This window comes from Kryptolebias marmoratus, linkage group LG21 (assembly GCF_001649575.2).
Source record: "Kryptolebias marmoratus isolate JLee-2015 linkage group LG21, ASM164957v2, whole genome shotgun sequence".
NCBI classification, from domain to species: domain Eukaryota; kingdom Metazoa; phylum Chordata; class Actinopteri; order Cyprinodontiformes; family Rivulidae; genus Kryptolebias; species Kryptolebias marmoratus.
Window position 1 is genome coordinate 21,556,903 of NC_051450.1, and position 17,860 is coordinate 21,574,762.

General features: G+C 45.2%; 1 protein-coding gene across 2 annotated transcripts in view; it reads left to right on the forward strand.

The window, feature by feature from the left end:
• The window catches only part of LOC108245443 (guanine nucleotide exchange factor VAV3), a 63,060-nt gene extending 53,348 nt beyond the window's left edge, over nt 1–9,712 (forward strand). Inside the window, exons 24-28 of one of the 2 annotated variants that reach the window (XM_017432358.3) lie at nt 1,949–2,036; nt 2,118–2,247; nt 4,513–4,593; nt 5,962–6,113; nt 6,994–9,712. In XM_017432358.3, the coding sequence (XP_017287847.1) occupies nt 1,949–2,036; nt 2,118–2,247; nt 4,513–4,593; nt 5,962–6,113; nt 6,994–7,038 (496 nt within the window). In that variant the 3' untranslated portion in view covers nt 7,039–9,712. The remainder of the gene's footprint in view (nt 1–1,948; nt 2,037–2,117; nt 2,248–4,512; nt 4,594–5,961; nt 6,114–6,993) is intronic. The other variant, XM_017432359.3, reaches the window with a different exon arrangement.
• The last annotated feature ends 8,148 nt before the right edge of the window (nt 9,713–17,860 follow it).

Below are 17,860 nucleotides of genomic sequence, written 5' to 3' on the forward strand. Positions count from 1 at the left end.
GGTAGCAAAGCTGCGCTCTTCTTCGTAGACATTGAGTTTGGCTGCAGCTGCACACAGTTGCAGCGCCTCCTACAGGAAACTGGTGGAGCTACGCAGAGAACCACGCCGTTCAGAAGCCTTGTTTGGATTCATGTTTTTATAAAATACACAGCAGAGAAACACTGAGGTCTCCTCGGGGTCCTCAGTGGGAGCCACGCCCTCTGGAGGCGTTTCTTCGTTTCGCGGCGGTTTTCCTCCGTCTCTGCAGCTCGCTCCGTTATCCTTCAGCCAAACCACAGTATTGACCAGATGTAACCCCCGCCTGCGCTGCACATCCTGACAGGCCGATTTGTAGCTCCTCGGAAAGCCGATGTGTGGTTAACCGCAGCAGGCTCTCTGTCGGGGCAGATATCATCCACAGAGTCGGCTCAGGGTTGAAATCAAACGGCAGTAAAAGGTGAACAGATCACGTCCTGTGAAATATTTCTCTCAACTTTGTGGCACCTTTTCTTTCCTGCAGCAGGGACTTTGTGTTCCCTCTCTGCTGAAGTTTTAATTGCGTGTGTGCTCACAGATTCATGTACAAAAAAAAAAATAAACTTATTTTCTCCGTTCTCCCTGTTGGTTTTAGTAGATCGGCACAAACAGCCAAACGCTCCTGGTTCTGTTTAAATAAATAAGGCAGAAAACTAAAAAATAACATTTAGTTCCTTCACGTTAGCTCCGACAGAATGTGAGCTAAAGGCGATAAAGGGACAGTTCAAACTTTTAAACCTGGGGTTCGTTGGAAGGGTTAGGAGCAGTTAATATCTTACCTGTTCCTGATCGCACTTTAAACATCCTCAGTTTGGAGAACCGAGCTCAGAAACACCATCTTACCCTCACAGAATGGCTGTGAGTGCAAACAGCATCAGCTAGCTGTAGCACTTCTGGTGCAACTCAGGGCGGTTCCTGCAGGGATAAAATAAAATCTAATAACGGCAGCAGCTTAAACTGTTGGCTCCTCAGTTTTGGTCAACGAGTTCTGCAGGTGAGATGTTAACTGTTCATAAACGCTCCGCAGAAGTAAAGATGGCCGAAGCGATGAATGAGCTGCCATGTTGGGTATCGATGGTTGATACCAAAGTCCCGACTACTCGCTGTCAAGTCTGTAGGAAGTAGGGGTGCAGCACGGGTGCCAGAGGACACGCACGTCCAAACGCCAAGTTAACAAACTACTGATGAGCAGAAAAAAACGGTTTTATTCGTCCTGCTTATAATGTTTGGATATTATTTGTAGTTTTGACTTGAATTTTCAAATAACTAATTTTTAAAAAAAGCATATTTGAACCCAGAGCAGGAAGAACTCCGTGAATCACCAACGATCCACGCCTGAAAAGATGTTTTTATTTCTGAATCAGGAAAATGTCCCCTTCGTTGACATCAGGGGTGTCCAATGTTTTCCTTGTTTCCTGCTCCAACACACCTGATTCAGAGGTTAAATCACCTCTTCATGATCTGCAGAAGCCTGTTAATCACCCATTGATTGAAATCAGGTGTGTTGGAGCAGAGGAACAAGTAGAACCTGCAGGATGGAGACCCTCAAGGACCAGGGTTGGACATCAAACGCTCGTTTCCTGCCGTCTTCCACAGAAAGGATAAAGCTTCTAGGTTTTTAATTTATGCAAATTAAAATTTGAAGGACGGTTCTGCTTCGAGCCTCTGGTTTTGTTTCAAACTGGATTTTTCCTCCAACATTGCTGACGAGGCGACCCTGCAAACGTGAGGCAGCTTTTATTTTATCCGCCATCTTGTTAATGCCAACGCTCGGCTCCCGACCGCCCATCACTCCGGTGTCACCGCCCCTCGGGAGCTGGCGCGTTAGAGGAATGGCCCCGGCTCGACCGCGAGGGGGCCAGAGGCCGGCCGCGGATCGATGGCAGTGATCAGAGAGGGAAATTACACTCATAAGTTATTCACTGGGCCGCAGGTACAACAACGACGTGAAGCACATAAAGATCCTGGCCAGGGACGGCAGCTACTACATCGCAGAGAACAAGAAGTTCAGGAGCATAATCGTGAGTCTGCTTCTTCTTCTTTAGGTTTATAACTCCACCGAACTGATTTAAACCATGTGTCATCCTGATCTGTGTGTGAAGGAGCTGATCGAGTATTACAAACACCACTCCCTGAGGGAAGGCTTTAAGACTCTGGACACCACACTGCAGTTTCCGTACCGGGAGCCGGAGAATGCTGCGGGCCACCGCTTCAACCGACCTGGAGGAAACAGTGAGTCGACCCCAGACGCGTCAGGGATGCATATCGCCCGCCACCTTTCTGTTAGGAGCGATCTGACGCGACTTCCTCCAGATTTCAGCTCAGTGTTCTGCTGTTTATTCTGGGTGAGCGAGGAAACGTCGGGTCGTTAACGAGGCGGCCTGTTCGACCCGAGAACGCTGACGATCGGATCCGTTAGAGCTCGATAAATCGTTTCTGAACCACAGCACCTTTACAAATCTGACTGTTGACCATTTTGAGCCGTTATTATTGTTGAAAGTCAGCGTCCAAACTGTCGGTTTGTCATATTTTAACCCTTTATATCTACTTTCTCCATTTTTGTCTTCTTCAGCTACTTTCTTTTAGCTCCCATGCTGCCCCTTTTAGCTTCTAGCTACATATATTAGCTTTAACATTTACAGCTTCTGTGAATTTAAGCTTCTGTTTTGATCATTTTAGCATCTTTTTACCTGATTCTAGCTGCTGGTATTGCCATATGTTTTGCTAATTTTAGCTTTAGCATCTTATTTTTTATTTTCTAGTAAAACTGTTGATAAAAGCTAAAGTTAGCAGGACAGTAGCTAAAGGCTAAAAGGAGTAGAACCATGTTTTTGTAGATAAGTCAGATGAAAACGTGGAAGTCGTTTCCCACGTCGCCTACCTGAAAGCAAAGATCAGCTCCTGAAACGGCGCCGCCGACCCGCCTCCTTGCGGCGTTCCGCCTGGCGGGATCAAAGCAGAAACACCAAACCCTCCCGAGACGCCACTTTCGTTTCCCTTTTCTCTGACGTGGGCGTTAACAGGTGCGCCCGTGTGTGACGAGGCGAGAGCAGCGGATGAAACGCAGCGGCGTCAAACCGCCGGCTCAGGACTGATTAGAGACGCAGGAAAAGGAACCGGGACGAAAGAAGCAAAAATAATAAGAATGAAAAATGGGAACGATTAATGTCTTACCTGCTGCAGATAAATCTCTGAGCAGCCTCAGTTTGGAGAAACAGACTTTAATTCTGACAGGACTGATGAGCTAATGGCTAGTCTGACTGCTAGCTGTCGATTAGCTGTGGCAGCCATATTGAATTGCTTAACGAGCTGTAGACGGACATCAGCTGATTAATTTAATTAGAATCCGTTCAGTGCTTCATGCTGTTTGCCCTTTACTTCGGCTCATATAAGCTGAAGAATGCCGTCGAAGCCCTCCGATGGCGATGAAGGATGTGACATCCCGATGATTGGCGAGTAAGATTGGACACCGGCGTGTTCCAGCCGGCGGCGGCGAACAGATTGCTCGCGGCTGGCAGGTTTTTTCTGGAAGTGGGTCCTGCGGTTCAGTAACAGCTTCAAAGCACAAGTCCAGGCAGCGCCGGTCCAAATTTGTTTTGTTCTGGTGCGGCCCGGCTCCTGGCGTGTGCACGCTGACGCGTGGATGCCGTTCCTGTTTTGGCGTCTTCCCAGACCGCTGCTGGAAAACTCCTAATTAGCGTTTTCCCGTTTTTCCCTCCCTGCTCCTCAGCCTGTCGCAGGTCAGAACTGACATAAACAGCCTTAGGTGTGTGTGTGTGTGTGAGGGCTGAGCTCGGCTGCTGATTGGATTCTAACACTCATCTCCACTCCTGTGAAATGCTGCAGTGCTTCTGTTCGCTCCAGGATTCAGTCACGTCGCACCGCAGACAAGTCGGCTTGTTCAGAGATGAGCAGATGCCGCCGCCATCGCTGCCGCCGCCGAGCTGTCTCTCAGCGGCACGTTCCTCTCAAAGCTCAGACGTTTATCTGCTTCTGGGAGACGCTGAGTTTCCTCTGGTTCCGGCGTGTCTGAATGCATATCGCCCGCCGCCTTTCAGCTTCAAACCGAGCTCAGCTTCCGACGAAACGCTACGGCCATTTTGGTGAAACGACGTGTTAAATTTCTCCAAATTTCTGCTCAGCATCTGTAAAACTCGCCGAGTTAAATCTGTTCCTGTATGTTTCCTAACGTGAGTTGGCTGTGGGGGCCATCTTGAATTTGACCGGAGGTGCATTCAGTGAAGTTTGCATTAAATCGACCCGGTTCATGAGATGTTTCAGTGACGGATAATAAAGAAGCTCACCTAATAAAACTAACAGGAGAAAACTGTAGATCATTAATTAGAAAAAGGCACAGAGGGGAGAAGAGTGGGAATCCTCTGAAGGGCACGTGAACGTGCGTCTGAGTCCTTTCTGCCTTTTTGAAACCGTGTTTTTTTTTTTTTCTCCTCTGCTTCCCTCACATCCTCCCGCCTGGCCCCGCCCACCCCGCCATAGCTCCATTGCTCTGCGGCCTCTCTCTCGTAACTCCTGCCGGCTACAGCTTTGTTCCTCCTTCCTCCGCTCCCTTCTGGTCAGGTACAGGTATCTGCCTCTCCTCCGGCGCCGCAGGCATCCCCGCTGCATCGCCTCAGCCTTTCCATCGTCGTGTGTGCACGCTCTTCATCCATGCATGCTCTGTGTGTCCTCACCTTGTGTGTGTGTGTGTGTTTTTGCACGTGAATGCCAGAAACGGTGATATATGAGGTGTTTTTGTTCCTGAGGTTCATGTGTTGTGGGTCTGTCAGTCAGAGGAAAAGGTGGAAGTGTCCAAACACACCGAGCTCCTCTGTATTAGATATTCCATCCCCACGGCCAGGTTGTAGAGGTCTGACATTCCATTTCCAGCTGTCAGCTTAGCCCAGACCAGCCATCAGGGCGGGACTGGCTCACCCGCTCCTCCGACTGAGACATCTAATCTCACCCGTGTCCAAACTTCCAGGCCGCCTCAGACTCGCAGATATAAGACGTGTCTCCGTCTTTCATTAGAGGTGGAAGAGAATCATCTGCTGGTTGTTTTAGTTTAAATTAAAAAATGACAGCTCAGTTTGAGTTCAGGTCTTTGTTAGTATCTTACCTGTTGCAGATAGCTCTTTGAATGAGAGCGAGGCCCAAACTGAAGCAAATAGCTGCTTTTTTTTCTGCAGAGACTGTTTTTAAACATTTGCACACTTTATTTACATTAAATCATCTTTTCCATAGAATTCTTTGGTAATTAAGGAGCGCAAATAGCAGCAAAAGGCCTAGCTGTAGCACTTCCTGTCCAGCCTGGGGGCACTTCCTGCAGGAGTAACAGTGTAATGTGACGTAAAGGTTTATAAAATAACATTTGCATGAACTGCAGCGATGCATTCAGGGTCAAATCTGCTGCGTTCTTCATATTAAAAGTAGATTAAACCAAAAACGTGGGAGTTGTTGGCTATGATGTGGGCGGGGAAATAATGTGCACGGCCTAGAAGACAAAAATTATTATTATTATTGATCACAAACACTCAGTTTCCTCAGCAGCAGCGTCACTCCGGTCCGATGCTGCCGTTAGCTCGTCAGTCCAGTTAAAATAACTTTAAAATAACTTATTTTATCCACAAAGCTATCTGCAGCAGGTAAGATGTTAGCTCTTTTCCACAAACCCATCATCAGAACATTAGAACTGTTCCTTTTATTAAAAAAAAGTAAAGATAATCATAAAAAAATGTTTGTTTAATCAACTATTAATCGTCTCAAACTGGTTCCTGCTTAAAAATATCATTTTTTTTTACTGTTTTTGAATTATTGGACATTTCAAAAGAGAAAATAATAAATCTGAGCAGCAGAAACTTCACTGATCTAATTTAAAATATTTGGGGATTATATCCAGTTTGGGTTGAACTGAAACGATTCCTCGTTTTCTGTCCTCGTTTTCTTCAGTGTTCGCCCCCAAAGTGATCGGCGTGGCGATCGCGCGGTACGACTTCAGCTCGCGGGACACCCGGGAGCTGTCCCTGCAGGAGGGCGACGTGGTGAAGATCTACACCAAGTCCGGCGCCAACGGCTGGTGGCGAGGCGAAGTCAACGGCAGGGTGAGTGCAGGAACGCCGCCGCAGAGCGCTCGTCGGCCTAATTACCCAGAAACGACTGCTTTCAGGGCCGTTTCTGCTCCCGGTTTCCTTTAAGCTCTTAAATGTTTTCCTGCCAGCAGCAGCGACACTTTCTGCTCGAAGAATCCAGGTTTTAAATTCAGAGAAACACGCTGACTTCCCACTTATCTGTGCTGCGTTATTGCTCAGAGTGTGTGTGTGTGTGTTAACGGTGCTTCTGTGGAAACTAAACGGTGGCGGGAGTCTGCGGAGAGCAGTTAGTCTCCGTTCAGGACCGTCAGCCAATAAAAACAATCGTTTCTACTTGTCTGAGATAAACAGCTCAGAGAAAATCTGAGGTTGTTTCGTTTAAAAAAACAGCATCTGGTCAGGAACAGAATTAATTATATCAGAGCACTGCATCACCTTTGGGTTATTTACCTTTATTAAATATTATCACATTTAATTAAGGTTCACAAAATGACAATGGCAGTTTATATAAATAAGGTTTTATTTCTACGACTAAATAAATGAATAAAAAGAAAGATTTTGGCACAATGACTGCAGCTTTTTCTGTTTTGGTTCAGCTGCAAACATCGAGGATGAAAAGTCCAAACACAGTTTTAGAAACTTTAGAATAAAAAAAAAAGGAAATCCAAAAACATTTGTCGGATTAAAACGATTTCTTCCTCAAAATTTACTTTTTTTCTAATATTGAATCCCTGATTTTTACATTTCTTTTCATCCTGATGTTTAGTAAATCCTTAAACATATCCTGATCTAAAGTTTTTCCCGTTTTGCAGACTTTATTAGTAATGATAATAAACATCCTCAGCCTGTGTTGTTGTGTTTGGAGAAAATCTGATTTCTGTTTCCTCCTCAGATGGGCTGGTTTCCATCCACGTACGTGGAGGAGGGCGAGGAGTGACGCGTCTGCCCCGACGTCTGCCCCTCCTCCACGGCGCCCCGGCGCCTCCAACATCCCAGCGGCCTTCTGTAGAGAAAAGGGCTAAAGCTGGCTGCAGATGCGAGCAGCTCGGCTGGGGAACGCCTCCTCCTCTCTCCGGCCAGCCATCCATAATTCATCCCTCGCCTCAGACCTCCTCACCTTCCCGTCACCAAAAACTGTCACAGACGAGTCCTCCTCCACTCATGCATCCATCCATCCATCCATCAGGGAATAATACAGACTTCTCACTCCGAAGGGATTTCACCCAGTTATGACCTTCCTGTGTGTTTGTTCTTATTGATGACCCAGATTCTCTCACACACACACACACACCTTCACACTCTTACTGGAGACGAGAGCTGGGGATGGTGTCGGATCGCTGTTCTTCCTCCCACCTCCTGGTTTTAGTCGCCTCAGATCAGTCACCAGGAGCCCATCGGCTCGGGGTTTATCTGTCATCGAAGGCCTCAGCTTGAAGATGTCTCGATGGTGACGGCGGCGGGTTTGGACTCAAACGTCACAATGATCGTATCGTCTCCAGCTGCGGTTCCAGCTGGATTTATTAAAAGCATCGTTCAGATGTTCTGAAGCTGGGTTCTGTGGAAGGATTGTGAGAGATTGAGGAGAAGTCTGTGTCGAGTCCAGGTTCCTCCTCAGTGCTCGGGTTAGAATTCGAAGAAGAGCAAACTCTTGTGTGGTGTTAGACGATGACCAGGCGTCTTCCTGTCAGCCATTTGCCTGACCTGCTTCAGGTGTAAACTACAGATTCTATCTTTAAGTTTTGCAGGACTAGAAGTCTCCGTGTCTGGTCAGTAAAGCCTGGTTTGGTGCAGTTCTTCCCTGCAGAACGCCTGCAGCAGGCTGTGTTTCTCTGAAATAAGGTCGTTCAGAGTTTAATTCTGACCCGATTATTGAACTGACAGCTGGACAGACAGCAGCAGCAGCTAGCTGTAGCTTTTCCTGCAGTAACATCTAATCGTCTCTGCTGGACGGAGCACGTAATGTGAAGCTGACGGCAAGGCAAAGATTTCTGAAAAACAGCATCTGGAGTTGATTTACGACAAAAAAAAATCCTTTTTGGTTTTCAGACTTTCTCAGTTCTCAGAATTCAGGATAATTTAATTTTAATTAAAGAAATAAACTCTTTCTTCCAATCTGATGTCATTCAAAGAACCATCTACATTAATAGTTTAGAAGTTTTGCACAGAATCCCACTTCAGGAGATCTGAATCACAGTGAATGTTTTTTATTCCATCTCCTCCTCCTGCGTCCAAAAGCTTCAAGATGGGACTAAAGTAGCTGGCCTCTGCAGCCATGTTTATTTATTGTTTCACAAACAGAAACTTCATTTTGTTGTTGAACAAATGGCAAGTCTTCTGTCCATATTAGGAGTTTTATTCCGTGGCTGGTTGGAGGTTTCTGTTGGAAGATTTGGGCACAGAAAAGGCAAACAGTCTGGAGCTCTCTGCAGAAACCCGGGCTGCTTTAAAAGTTGTTGCAGAGTCATGTTTCTGCTTTTGTTTCCGTCTCTGTGAGAACATCCGAAGACGTGTTAAGTTTCCTGAGCTCGGATGGAAACTGGGCTCCGTGAAAGTTCAGAATTTCTGCTGTCATGTCTCCATTGTGTCGACGCCAGCGAGCCTCACTGAGGGTTTCGTGCAGCTTTAATGGAGCCATTATGTTTGAGCATCGCTAACAACCGCCTGCCAGAAGCATCAGTCCTGATTGTTTAACCACGATGATTCAGCTTCAGCTCATCATCCGTGTCACCACTAGATGGAAGCATCCTAAATGGAGCTCCTCAGCCTGGTGACATCATCCTGAGGCGAGGAGGCAGCTTCAGACCTGTTGCTGCGAGCGGGATGAGAAATACAGAGGAGAACCAGATCTGAACAAAAAGGAAAACATTTAATGAAGTTAAAATTAAAAGGTTGAGTCGCAGCCTTCTGTAACTCTCAGAACCTTGAACTGGGTTGTCTCCGACCATCGTGTTTCCAAAGAACCAAAGAAGGTTCCATCCAGACTTCTTCAGGAAAACCCCTCCTCTTCCTCTGACAGCTGCAGGCCCTCTCCTCTCCGTGCACTTCCAGGTTTTTTTTTATTTTTTGTGCACAGGAGGGATTGTTGGAGGGGCTGAAGGGTATCTGTGATCTAATCATTACACCATCTCCTCACCTCGGCGACCCGGCTGCATTCATCTCTCCGTCGGCTCCCGTCTCCTGGTTCGCCATCCATCTCTCATCCAATCTTCATCCCTCTCTGTATTCTGTCCCTCACCCTCCTCAGGAGACCACACGATTCAAAACGAAGAGGAGCACACCTGGAAGCAAAACATAAAGGGACGACTTTAATTTGACCTTAAATTGATATGACACGTTAAGTTATTTCTAAATATTGATCTTTTTATCAGGATTCAGGGCTCCAGGATTTTTTCATTTTTTTGGCTGAACTTTGCTCCCCGTCTAAGTTGTGCCAATGAAGCCAAAGATGGAGCTGCGTCTTTTTTTGTACTCATAACTCCGGTACCCGACCGCCGAGGCCTGACTCTAAAACCGTGCAATCCTGACTGTGTAGCAGAACCTGTAATGTTGCTGTATCATACTGTAAATACTGTTCATAGAGCCAAATAAAGTTATACACTGCTTCTTCTAAACTGCTGCCGCTTCTTCTTCTTCTTTATGGTCAAATACAGCAAATAGTCCAAAGTTTTAAAGCAAAATCTGTTTATTCTTATAGGTAACATACATTAGAAACAGGTCAGAGACTAAAAGCTAAAAGTATCTAAAGGCTAGCTGGAAGCTAAATTAAAAGCAGCAAAAGAATATGCATATTTTAAGAGTATTCAATTCAAAAATACTTTATTAATCCCAAAGGGAAATTAAATGTTGTTGTAGCTCCTAATCCTGGTGGATGTGGGCAGGAAGGGTCTCTTGTAGCGGTCTGTCCCGATGTGTCCTCAAATGTCCCTTTTACACGGGCTCTAAAGGTCCCGGCTCCACTTTACTTGGCTTGCTTTGCACACGTTTCCACCGGCATTTTTTCGAGGCCGGTCCCTGCTTATTTGGTTCCTGCTACGGAGTAGGGCCAGCCGGGTGGGCGGCACCAGCTTAGCTGCTGTTCACTCATTGGTCGTGGGTGTGACCAGATGCAACCATAAAGAGCGAAGGTCGGAATATAAACAACAGCGTTAGCTTACCCTGCAACGTTTCTGCCGTCTGTTCCCCAGCTGAAGGCGCCTTAAAGCCTGAAATCTCCGGCTGATAACAGCTGTCCTACTCCGCGCAACAATCGCAGCATCCAGAGCATTTCTTCCACTGCGCCTCTCTTCCTGAAGTCTCAGGAGAATCCCCATAAGTTTAAAAAACAGCAACAACACAGGGCCAACGTTGTGGTGTGAACGCGATGCATTCTTTATCGAGCCGAGCCAAGTAGAGCGGAGCAGAGCCGGACTTCTGAATTAGAGCCGGTGTAAAAGGGGCAAAAGAGTCCCACCAGGTGAGCCTCGCTGGCCTCCTGCGGCGCCATGACAGCCAAGCTCTGGAAGCTCAGGTCGGTCTTGAAGTCCTGGGGGATCTCCTGGACCTGACGTTGGGAGGGCAGCTTCTGGATGAGCAGCTCGGTGGACTTCTGGTCGTGGTGGATCTCCCTGAGAACCACAGTACCGATCCTGTAGCGGTGAGGCTTCTTCACTCCTCGGTGGCCGGCGTGTTCCTGCGGGAAGCTCTGGTGGCGAGCTGCTTCCTGGGAGCTTTTACCTCTGGTGGATTTATGGACGCTCTGCTTGGTTTTGGGCCATGACTGGACTTCAGGGGTTCTTCACGTTTAACACTCGTTGTCATGGTTACGCATCGTAACAAAATGTCCAAAAGTAAAAATCCTTCCAGCTGCACAGCATCCGATACCAGAGGAAGTAATCATCCAAAAAAAAAGTGATTTACATCCAGAAAAAACGAGGAATAAAGTTTTCATAAGCAATATCTCAGAAAGTTTAACAGAGCTGCTCCAACATGCAGCAAAGCTAAAAAGTTACAAAAGTCCCAACATTTTGATTTAAGAGCGGCTCAAACGGCATTAAGTCTGCAGAAAAGCAAAAGTGTGAGGGCTTGTGGACACCTCGGTGATCAGAGCCGTCTTCCTGTTGAAGTGATGAGGATGAAGATGCAGGAGGCCAACGGTGGGGGGGCTGTTTCCCGCTCTCTTACCGGCTAATAGGTGTGAACGGATGTGGGGATAAACTGTGGGTCTTACTGCTGGGATGGAGCTGAAAATGAGCCGAGTTAACCCGACTGAATGAATCAGTACTGCGAGTGGTTCTAAACGTGTTGAAGATCTGCTCGCTGCACTGAAGGCGCAGAACATATGCCTGCTGTATGCTGTCTGAAGCAGTCTGTATGCCTGGACTCTCCTGCCATCTGCTGCTTCGTTACCTGCTGCAGCTGAAGTCAGGGATGCTGCAGCATCGCCTCGGTCTGAGTCCAGCTGAGGCCGGGACCGCCAGCGGGACAGATGGCTGGAGGACACCGGGCTTCCTGGTCCCACTGCAGCTGCGTTTGATATGAGATTCTGAGGACGAGCTGAGATTTTCCACTGATGGGACGAGATAAGATGAAGGCTGCATCAAAGCTCAGAGTTAAACCGTCCTTCCTGCAGATTCCTCACTGGTTGCTCAAACATCTTATCTACTAAAAGGCTAAAACTGGTTGCAACACGACCATCATCACAAACGCCCCAAATATGTTTCCTGAAAGCAGTTTTTCTTTCTAATAAAACCTTCTTCATCCTGTAGTTACCATCAGATGCTTCCTGATGAACATGCATATCATTATAATTAATTGAGGCTTTTAAATAGTTGATTTGAACCATTTTTAAATGATTATATACAGCTCCAGTGAGCCAAAAACACTTATATATGGATTCACCTCAATCTTTTAATAAGTGGTGCTGAAGCTTCTCGGCCATTTATTCGTAAAGTGGGGGTCTTGATGATCTTCAGCACCTTAATTAAAGCAAAAAAATAAATCACAATTTGATTTATTTGTTTCTAGAAGCTTGTTGATGGAGACAAAGCGCCTGCGGTCCAGGAGCGACGTTTAACCAAACGTTACTTGGGCTGTGTGGATATATTTGAGCATCTTTGTATAATTTAGAGAAAATCCACAATAAAAATCAAACTTTCACCCAATTCTTGTTTTTGAAAACCAGTGAAGTCGTTTGTCGTTCAGTTATTCCACCTGGGGGAAAAAAAGGGTAAAATAAATCATAAAAGCAACAAAATGATGAGTGCAACTATACAAGAATCAAATTCTTTATGTTCACTTGTTGTTGTTTATTAGTTTGTCATAAAATCTGTCAAGTTTCGCTGGTTCTCGGCCTCTCGTTTGGGTTTATTTCTGTCTTTTCGAGCCAAGAGGGAGCCGTCGTCGTTGCCAGGCCGTGCGGCTGCCGAGTAAATATCAAGCGGCGCTTCTTCCCTCCTCGTTTTCCTGGAGCTTCTCAGCAGCATCAACACCCAGGTGACGTCCACGGAGCGCGCTCAGACGGCTCGTGATCATCAGCAGAAACTGCAGCTTTCTTTACCCAGATCAGCAACACAAACAGCCTCAGTTTCTGACCTGCACTCATGTCTGGATGCAGGATTTATTTAAAGACAAATAAGGATCTGCTGGAAGTCTTTGCTGCAGGTTGCCATGCCACTGCACAGCCCAGAATTAAAGCATTTTCTCATCAATCTAAACTGCAAAGTTATAAAACTTCAAAGCTCATACGTCCGTGCACACGTTGACAACAGATGGCAACACAACCGGCGCCTTCAATCATAATTAGCATCATAAAAACAGTTAAAATTCACCACCGAAGTTGGCTCCCTCCACAATAGATTTGCAAAATTTAACACTTTCAGTTCAGCAGACTATAGCGCTTTAAGGTGTTGTTGTTGTGAGAGATCTCGGCACCGTGTGAAGTTAAAGACGTACAGAACGAACAAGGCGCCTCTTTATGTGCAGCAAATGTCATCCGTGCAGCTAAAGCTTGCAGGACTTGCAGTCAGCCTTTGGTGGACATTAATCCTTTAGGTGTGATCTCACCTTGCACATTTCTGTGCAAGAATAGAAATAAAAAGTAGGAGGGAAGCTGGGAGTGTGTGTTTGTGTATTACACCTGTGACCCACTCGTACATTTTTAGCTGGATTATATTCGTCTGGAAGCAATAACTCATAGCATAAGGTTATAATACATCAACCCTCCGTGTTATTGCAGCTATTAATTCTTTTCCTTGGTGAGAACTAGAACGTTCTGCTGGATTCAACTCAGCGGCTGCAGGTACAGGACAAGAAAAGTACAAAAAAGGAACTTCGAAACAGATTTTAAACAATAAAACCCGGAGTCAGGAGTATAAAAACGATTCGTTCTGTTTTTACATCTTGATTCGAATGATCAGTTATGAGTTTTCTCTGAGTTCTTTGTTACATTTATGGACAAACGAGTCATTTTAAAAGGATTTCTGCTGTTTGTACTGCTTTAATGTGACATCAGGAGAGGTCAGGGGAACATTTGCTCTGCGTGATGAATCACAGCCCAGGTTAGAATTTAACTGTCCTTCTGTTTTTATGCACAAACTCAAAATGTTTGGTTTTATTGCAATGAACCAGGAAACATTTTTCAGCAACAAAGTCCTCATTTTTGCAGACAGGCATTATGAAATGGCATTTCCTTGACAAAAAGACATGCTAAATGCTAATTAAACAAGCTAACCAGTTGAATATTGTCGTATCTGCTGGACTGTAATGCAGTGTGTCACAAACCCGGTTGGTGAAGAACCACACAGACCAACAGCTACAACGACAGCCTCGTTTACCTGGACCTTAAGGAAGCGGTCACCTAAGCCCGGTCTTTGACACCTCAGACATCCTAAAACTGTGACAGTGATCTCCTCCTGGGAGTTTTCTAATAAAAGCTGCTTTTATCCCCTCCCAGCCCTCAATAAAGACACCAATTAAACATTCACAGATCTTTTCCTGCAGACGTTCTTCCACCATCGTCTTCGTCCCCAATTCAGAAGAACCTCGCAGTAAAGAAGAGGGTTTTACTTCTGATTTTTACCTGGAAATAAAATGAAATGTTGCAGGAAGACATGGAGGAATGAAAGACGAGCCCAACCCCAATGAGCTCATCTTGGTTCTTGTTCTGGTTCTGGAGTCATTTCTCTCCACTGTCGCCCGCTGCCCCATGCTTGTTCAGGATGATTCAGTACAATCTGCTGGTTTCCTTCCTAATTTTCTCTTTATAATAAACTGAATTTGATTGTATTCTATAATAACTGGACTGAATTGAACGTATGCACCACCTCTGTGAGCTTTATTGTGGCGGGGTGTTTGAGTGCCCCTGGTAGGGTCCGCCTTGGCAAATCATGACGACTACTACACCAAGAAACCTTGATACCTCACCAGGACTGGGAACACCAGAACCCCGACCTGTTTATAACTTTTATTGGCAGAAGTTTCTCCAGTTTGATGGGTTTTTAATCGATGATATGGAGAGAAGAGCACCACCTCATGGTCCTCAACATGAAAAAAGGTGGACTGTCAGCTCTGAGCTGGGAATGAAGTGGACTGAAGTGGAGGAAGTCAAGTGTTCCTGAGTGGGGTGAGGTCGAAGCTGCCGTCTGCATACAGATCTGTCGTGGTGAAGAGAGAGCTGAGCCCAGAGCCAAAACTCTAAATTTATCTTCTGATCCACATTCTGACCTTCACTCCTGGTCAGGAACAACGGATGACTGAAAGCATGAGAGAGCAAGTACTGTACAAGGAACTGAAAGCGGTTCGACTATTCAGGAGGAGCTTAGAGTCGAGTCGCTGCCCCTCTGCGTCAGAAGGAGTCAGCTGAGGGGCTTCCTCAAGACGCCTTCGTGTCCCGTTGGGAGACATTGGGAGACATTGGGGTGGACCCAGGGACACCGGATGAGCTGGAGATGGTAGCTGAAGTGATGGTCTGCTTCTGCTGCCCCTGAAACCTCTCAGATAAGTGGCTGAGGATGGATGGATTTAAATATTAAAAATGAAAGTCAACTCCACGTCTAAAACTGTATAATTAATAAATGATTGTTTGGTTGGTTCACATTTTTTTAAATTTTATTTAATCAGATAAACCCCGTTGAGATCAAGATCTCATTTTCAAGAGGGACCTGGGCAAAACTGCACGTGTCTAGGTCTTGATAGTTCTTCAAAATGATCTCAGGGCTGGAAACAGAAGGGTCAAACTCAAGGCCCGCGGGCCAGATCCGGCCCTCTGTAACATTTCATCCGGCCCTCTAGTCTGGAACAGATCAAGTCTCTGATTCTTATTTAGCTTAAAAAACTGAGCCTAATTAGTGAAGTTTTCTCTTGAAGCCAACAATATATAGTTTTAATTTCTGTATGATCAGGTTTTTGTCTGTTTTAATGTTAAAAACTTCATTTAAAAGCTGAGTGAGGCGTAAGAAATGACAGCTAATGATGAGCTTTTTGAAGTTTGATCTATTTGTCTGTGTTCATTAAAGTCTGTTTGCTCTAAATTCTGTATAATCTGTAACTGGGAAAAGGTCATTGATATTTATATATGGATTATTTGACATAATACCCCTAAAACCTAAGTTAATGTATGTAATTTTTAATAAATATTGATTGTGATTGGCCCTTGGCTCGGACCAAATATTTAATTTTGGCCCCCCTGCTCTAACACATCTGTCTGCAGGATCATATGCATGCAGATCCTTACTTTTCTCCCTCCTGTGGCAGAGGGATGATGGAGATGTGTAGAGAGGTGAGGGGGGGGGAGGTTCTGAGTCTAGCTCGCCCTTTGCGTTGCCTCTCTCTTCTCGTCTCCAACTTCAACCGGCAATCGTGTCATTCGCAGCGTGCCCATTCCCCGGTGTCCCCTGCAGCACCTCCAGATGGATCCAGCTCCCATTTGTCACTGCTGGGATTGTGGTGGCGTCAGCAGTTGTGCTCAAACCTCCACCGAGGTCACCCCCACTCCCTCATTACGGGTTTAAATCTGCACCGTGATGGATAATGATTGCGTTGTTGTACTTTTTTACTCTGCTGTGGCAACCAGGCACGCAGATTTCACTTGTGTGATACTCGCAGCTGCATCGGAGCGGATTTCAGTGAGAACCGGCGTGCAAACACCAACGAATCAGAGCTCAATAATAAAAAACCAAACGAGCAGCAGGACACAGATCTGAACCCCAGGGCTGGTAACAGGACAGGAGAAGAAGAAGAAGAACCGAGGACTGAGGAGCATTTAAAGCTGGGAGGGGTGATTCCTGAGCGAGAACACCTGGGTTGATTAACAGATGAGCTGCAGGTGTGAGGAGAGCAGAGACTGAATTAGGAAATGAATCTCAGGATTAACTGGACTCAAAATGTCAAACAATGAACAGAAACAAGATAAGACACTCAAAGCACAAACAAGAAAACAAAACAAATTAATTTATTTTAATTGTTAATTTCTGCAGAAAGATCTGGACTCCTCTCAGTCATGAATCACAAACTGATGCAACTAAATCACCTTTATTTGTATATTTCCCTTTGCAGCATTTTAAGGTCAGAATGATCACATTTTGTGTTAAATCTTTTATTTATAAACATTAAATCTGTATCCGTATCTGACATATTTCACTTCTGTTTCTGTTTAAAGTCCAGAAATGAAGCTGATTTCTTTTAAACTTAACAAAAGCAAATAAACAAACCCCACAGGATGACAAAAGTCTTGTTCTACAGCTTTATTTTGTAAAGGAATTAACTAAAACACAAAGAACAGTTGACTTCCTAACACTGAATTAAAATAAATAAATAATATCACTAAGTTTTTTTAAAACACCTAAGTAAATTAGTAATTTATATCCAAATATGGAGCTCAAAAACCTGAATGCTGTTTTATTTTGGGTTGAAAATTCTTGGTTTTAGTTTCTAAAAACATGCATCCTTAAAGGAACAACCAGATTATATTTGAGCTTATTTTAGCTGTTTTTCCAGGCAATTACATGCTCACCTGCCCTTTATGGTAAAAAATAATAATTGAATCAGTTTGCTTGCATATATTGGTCTGATTGTTTTCTTTTCTTTAATGCCAGCTGGCCAAACTCTGCAACAAATCAGTATAATTGATATCATTCATCATTTCCTGGAAATTTTAATTCGTCACTGCGTGAAAAGCACAAGGGTAATGAAAAATAATACTAACGACTCGGTTCCCTTTAGTGTTCCAGTAAACGCTGAATATAAAGCAGCGTGAAGAACAGCAGGACCCGAATGCAATCATCATCGTGAACACACCTGTTCGCCTCCCTGCTATCAACACGTCTGCTGGGAAAAGGCTTCACGTCACGGTGACAGGTGTCATCATCTGCTCCCAACCTGTTGCTCCTGAAGACGACGGATAAACACAGAGAAACCAGGCAGCAAAACAAACATTCCATTTGCATGAAGCTTAATAAACTAAATACCACTACGACAATGTCATCAGAGGATAAACTCAACATTTTACTGTTTTAGTTAATCAGACCCTCCAGGATTTCACAATGTTGCGATCGCAACTATTACCGCAAAATCAAGCAAACCCCGCGAAATCAGCAACTTTTTGCAACTTTGCCCAAAACACAGCAACTTCCCCGCAACTTTAACCCAATATTTATTGTTTCTGAAGTGATTCGCCACCGTTTCTGCGGTCTAGTCTCTTCTTTGTGGGTTTGTGTAGCGTGGAATACAAAATAAGCCCAAATAACTCAGGAAGAAGACACGTGACGTCACTTCCTGTTAACATC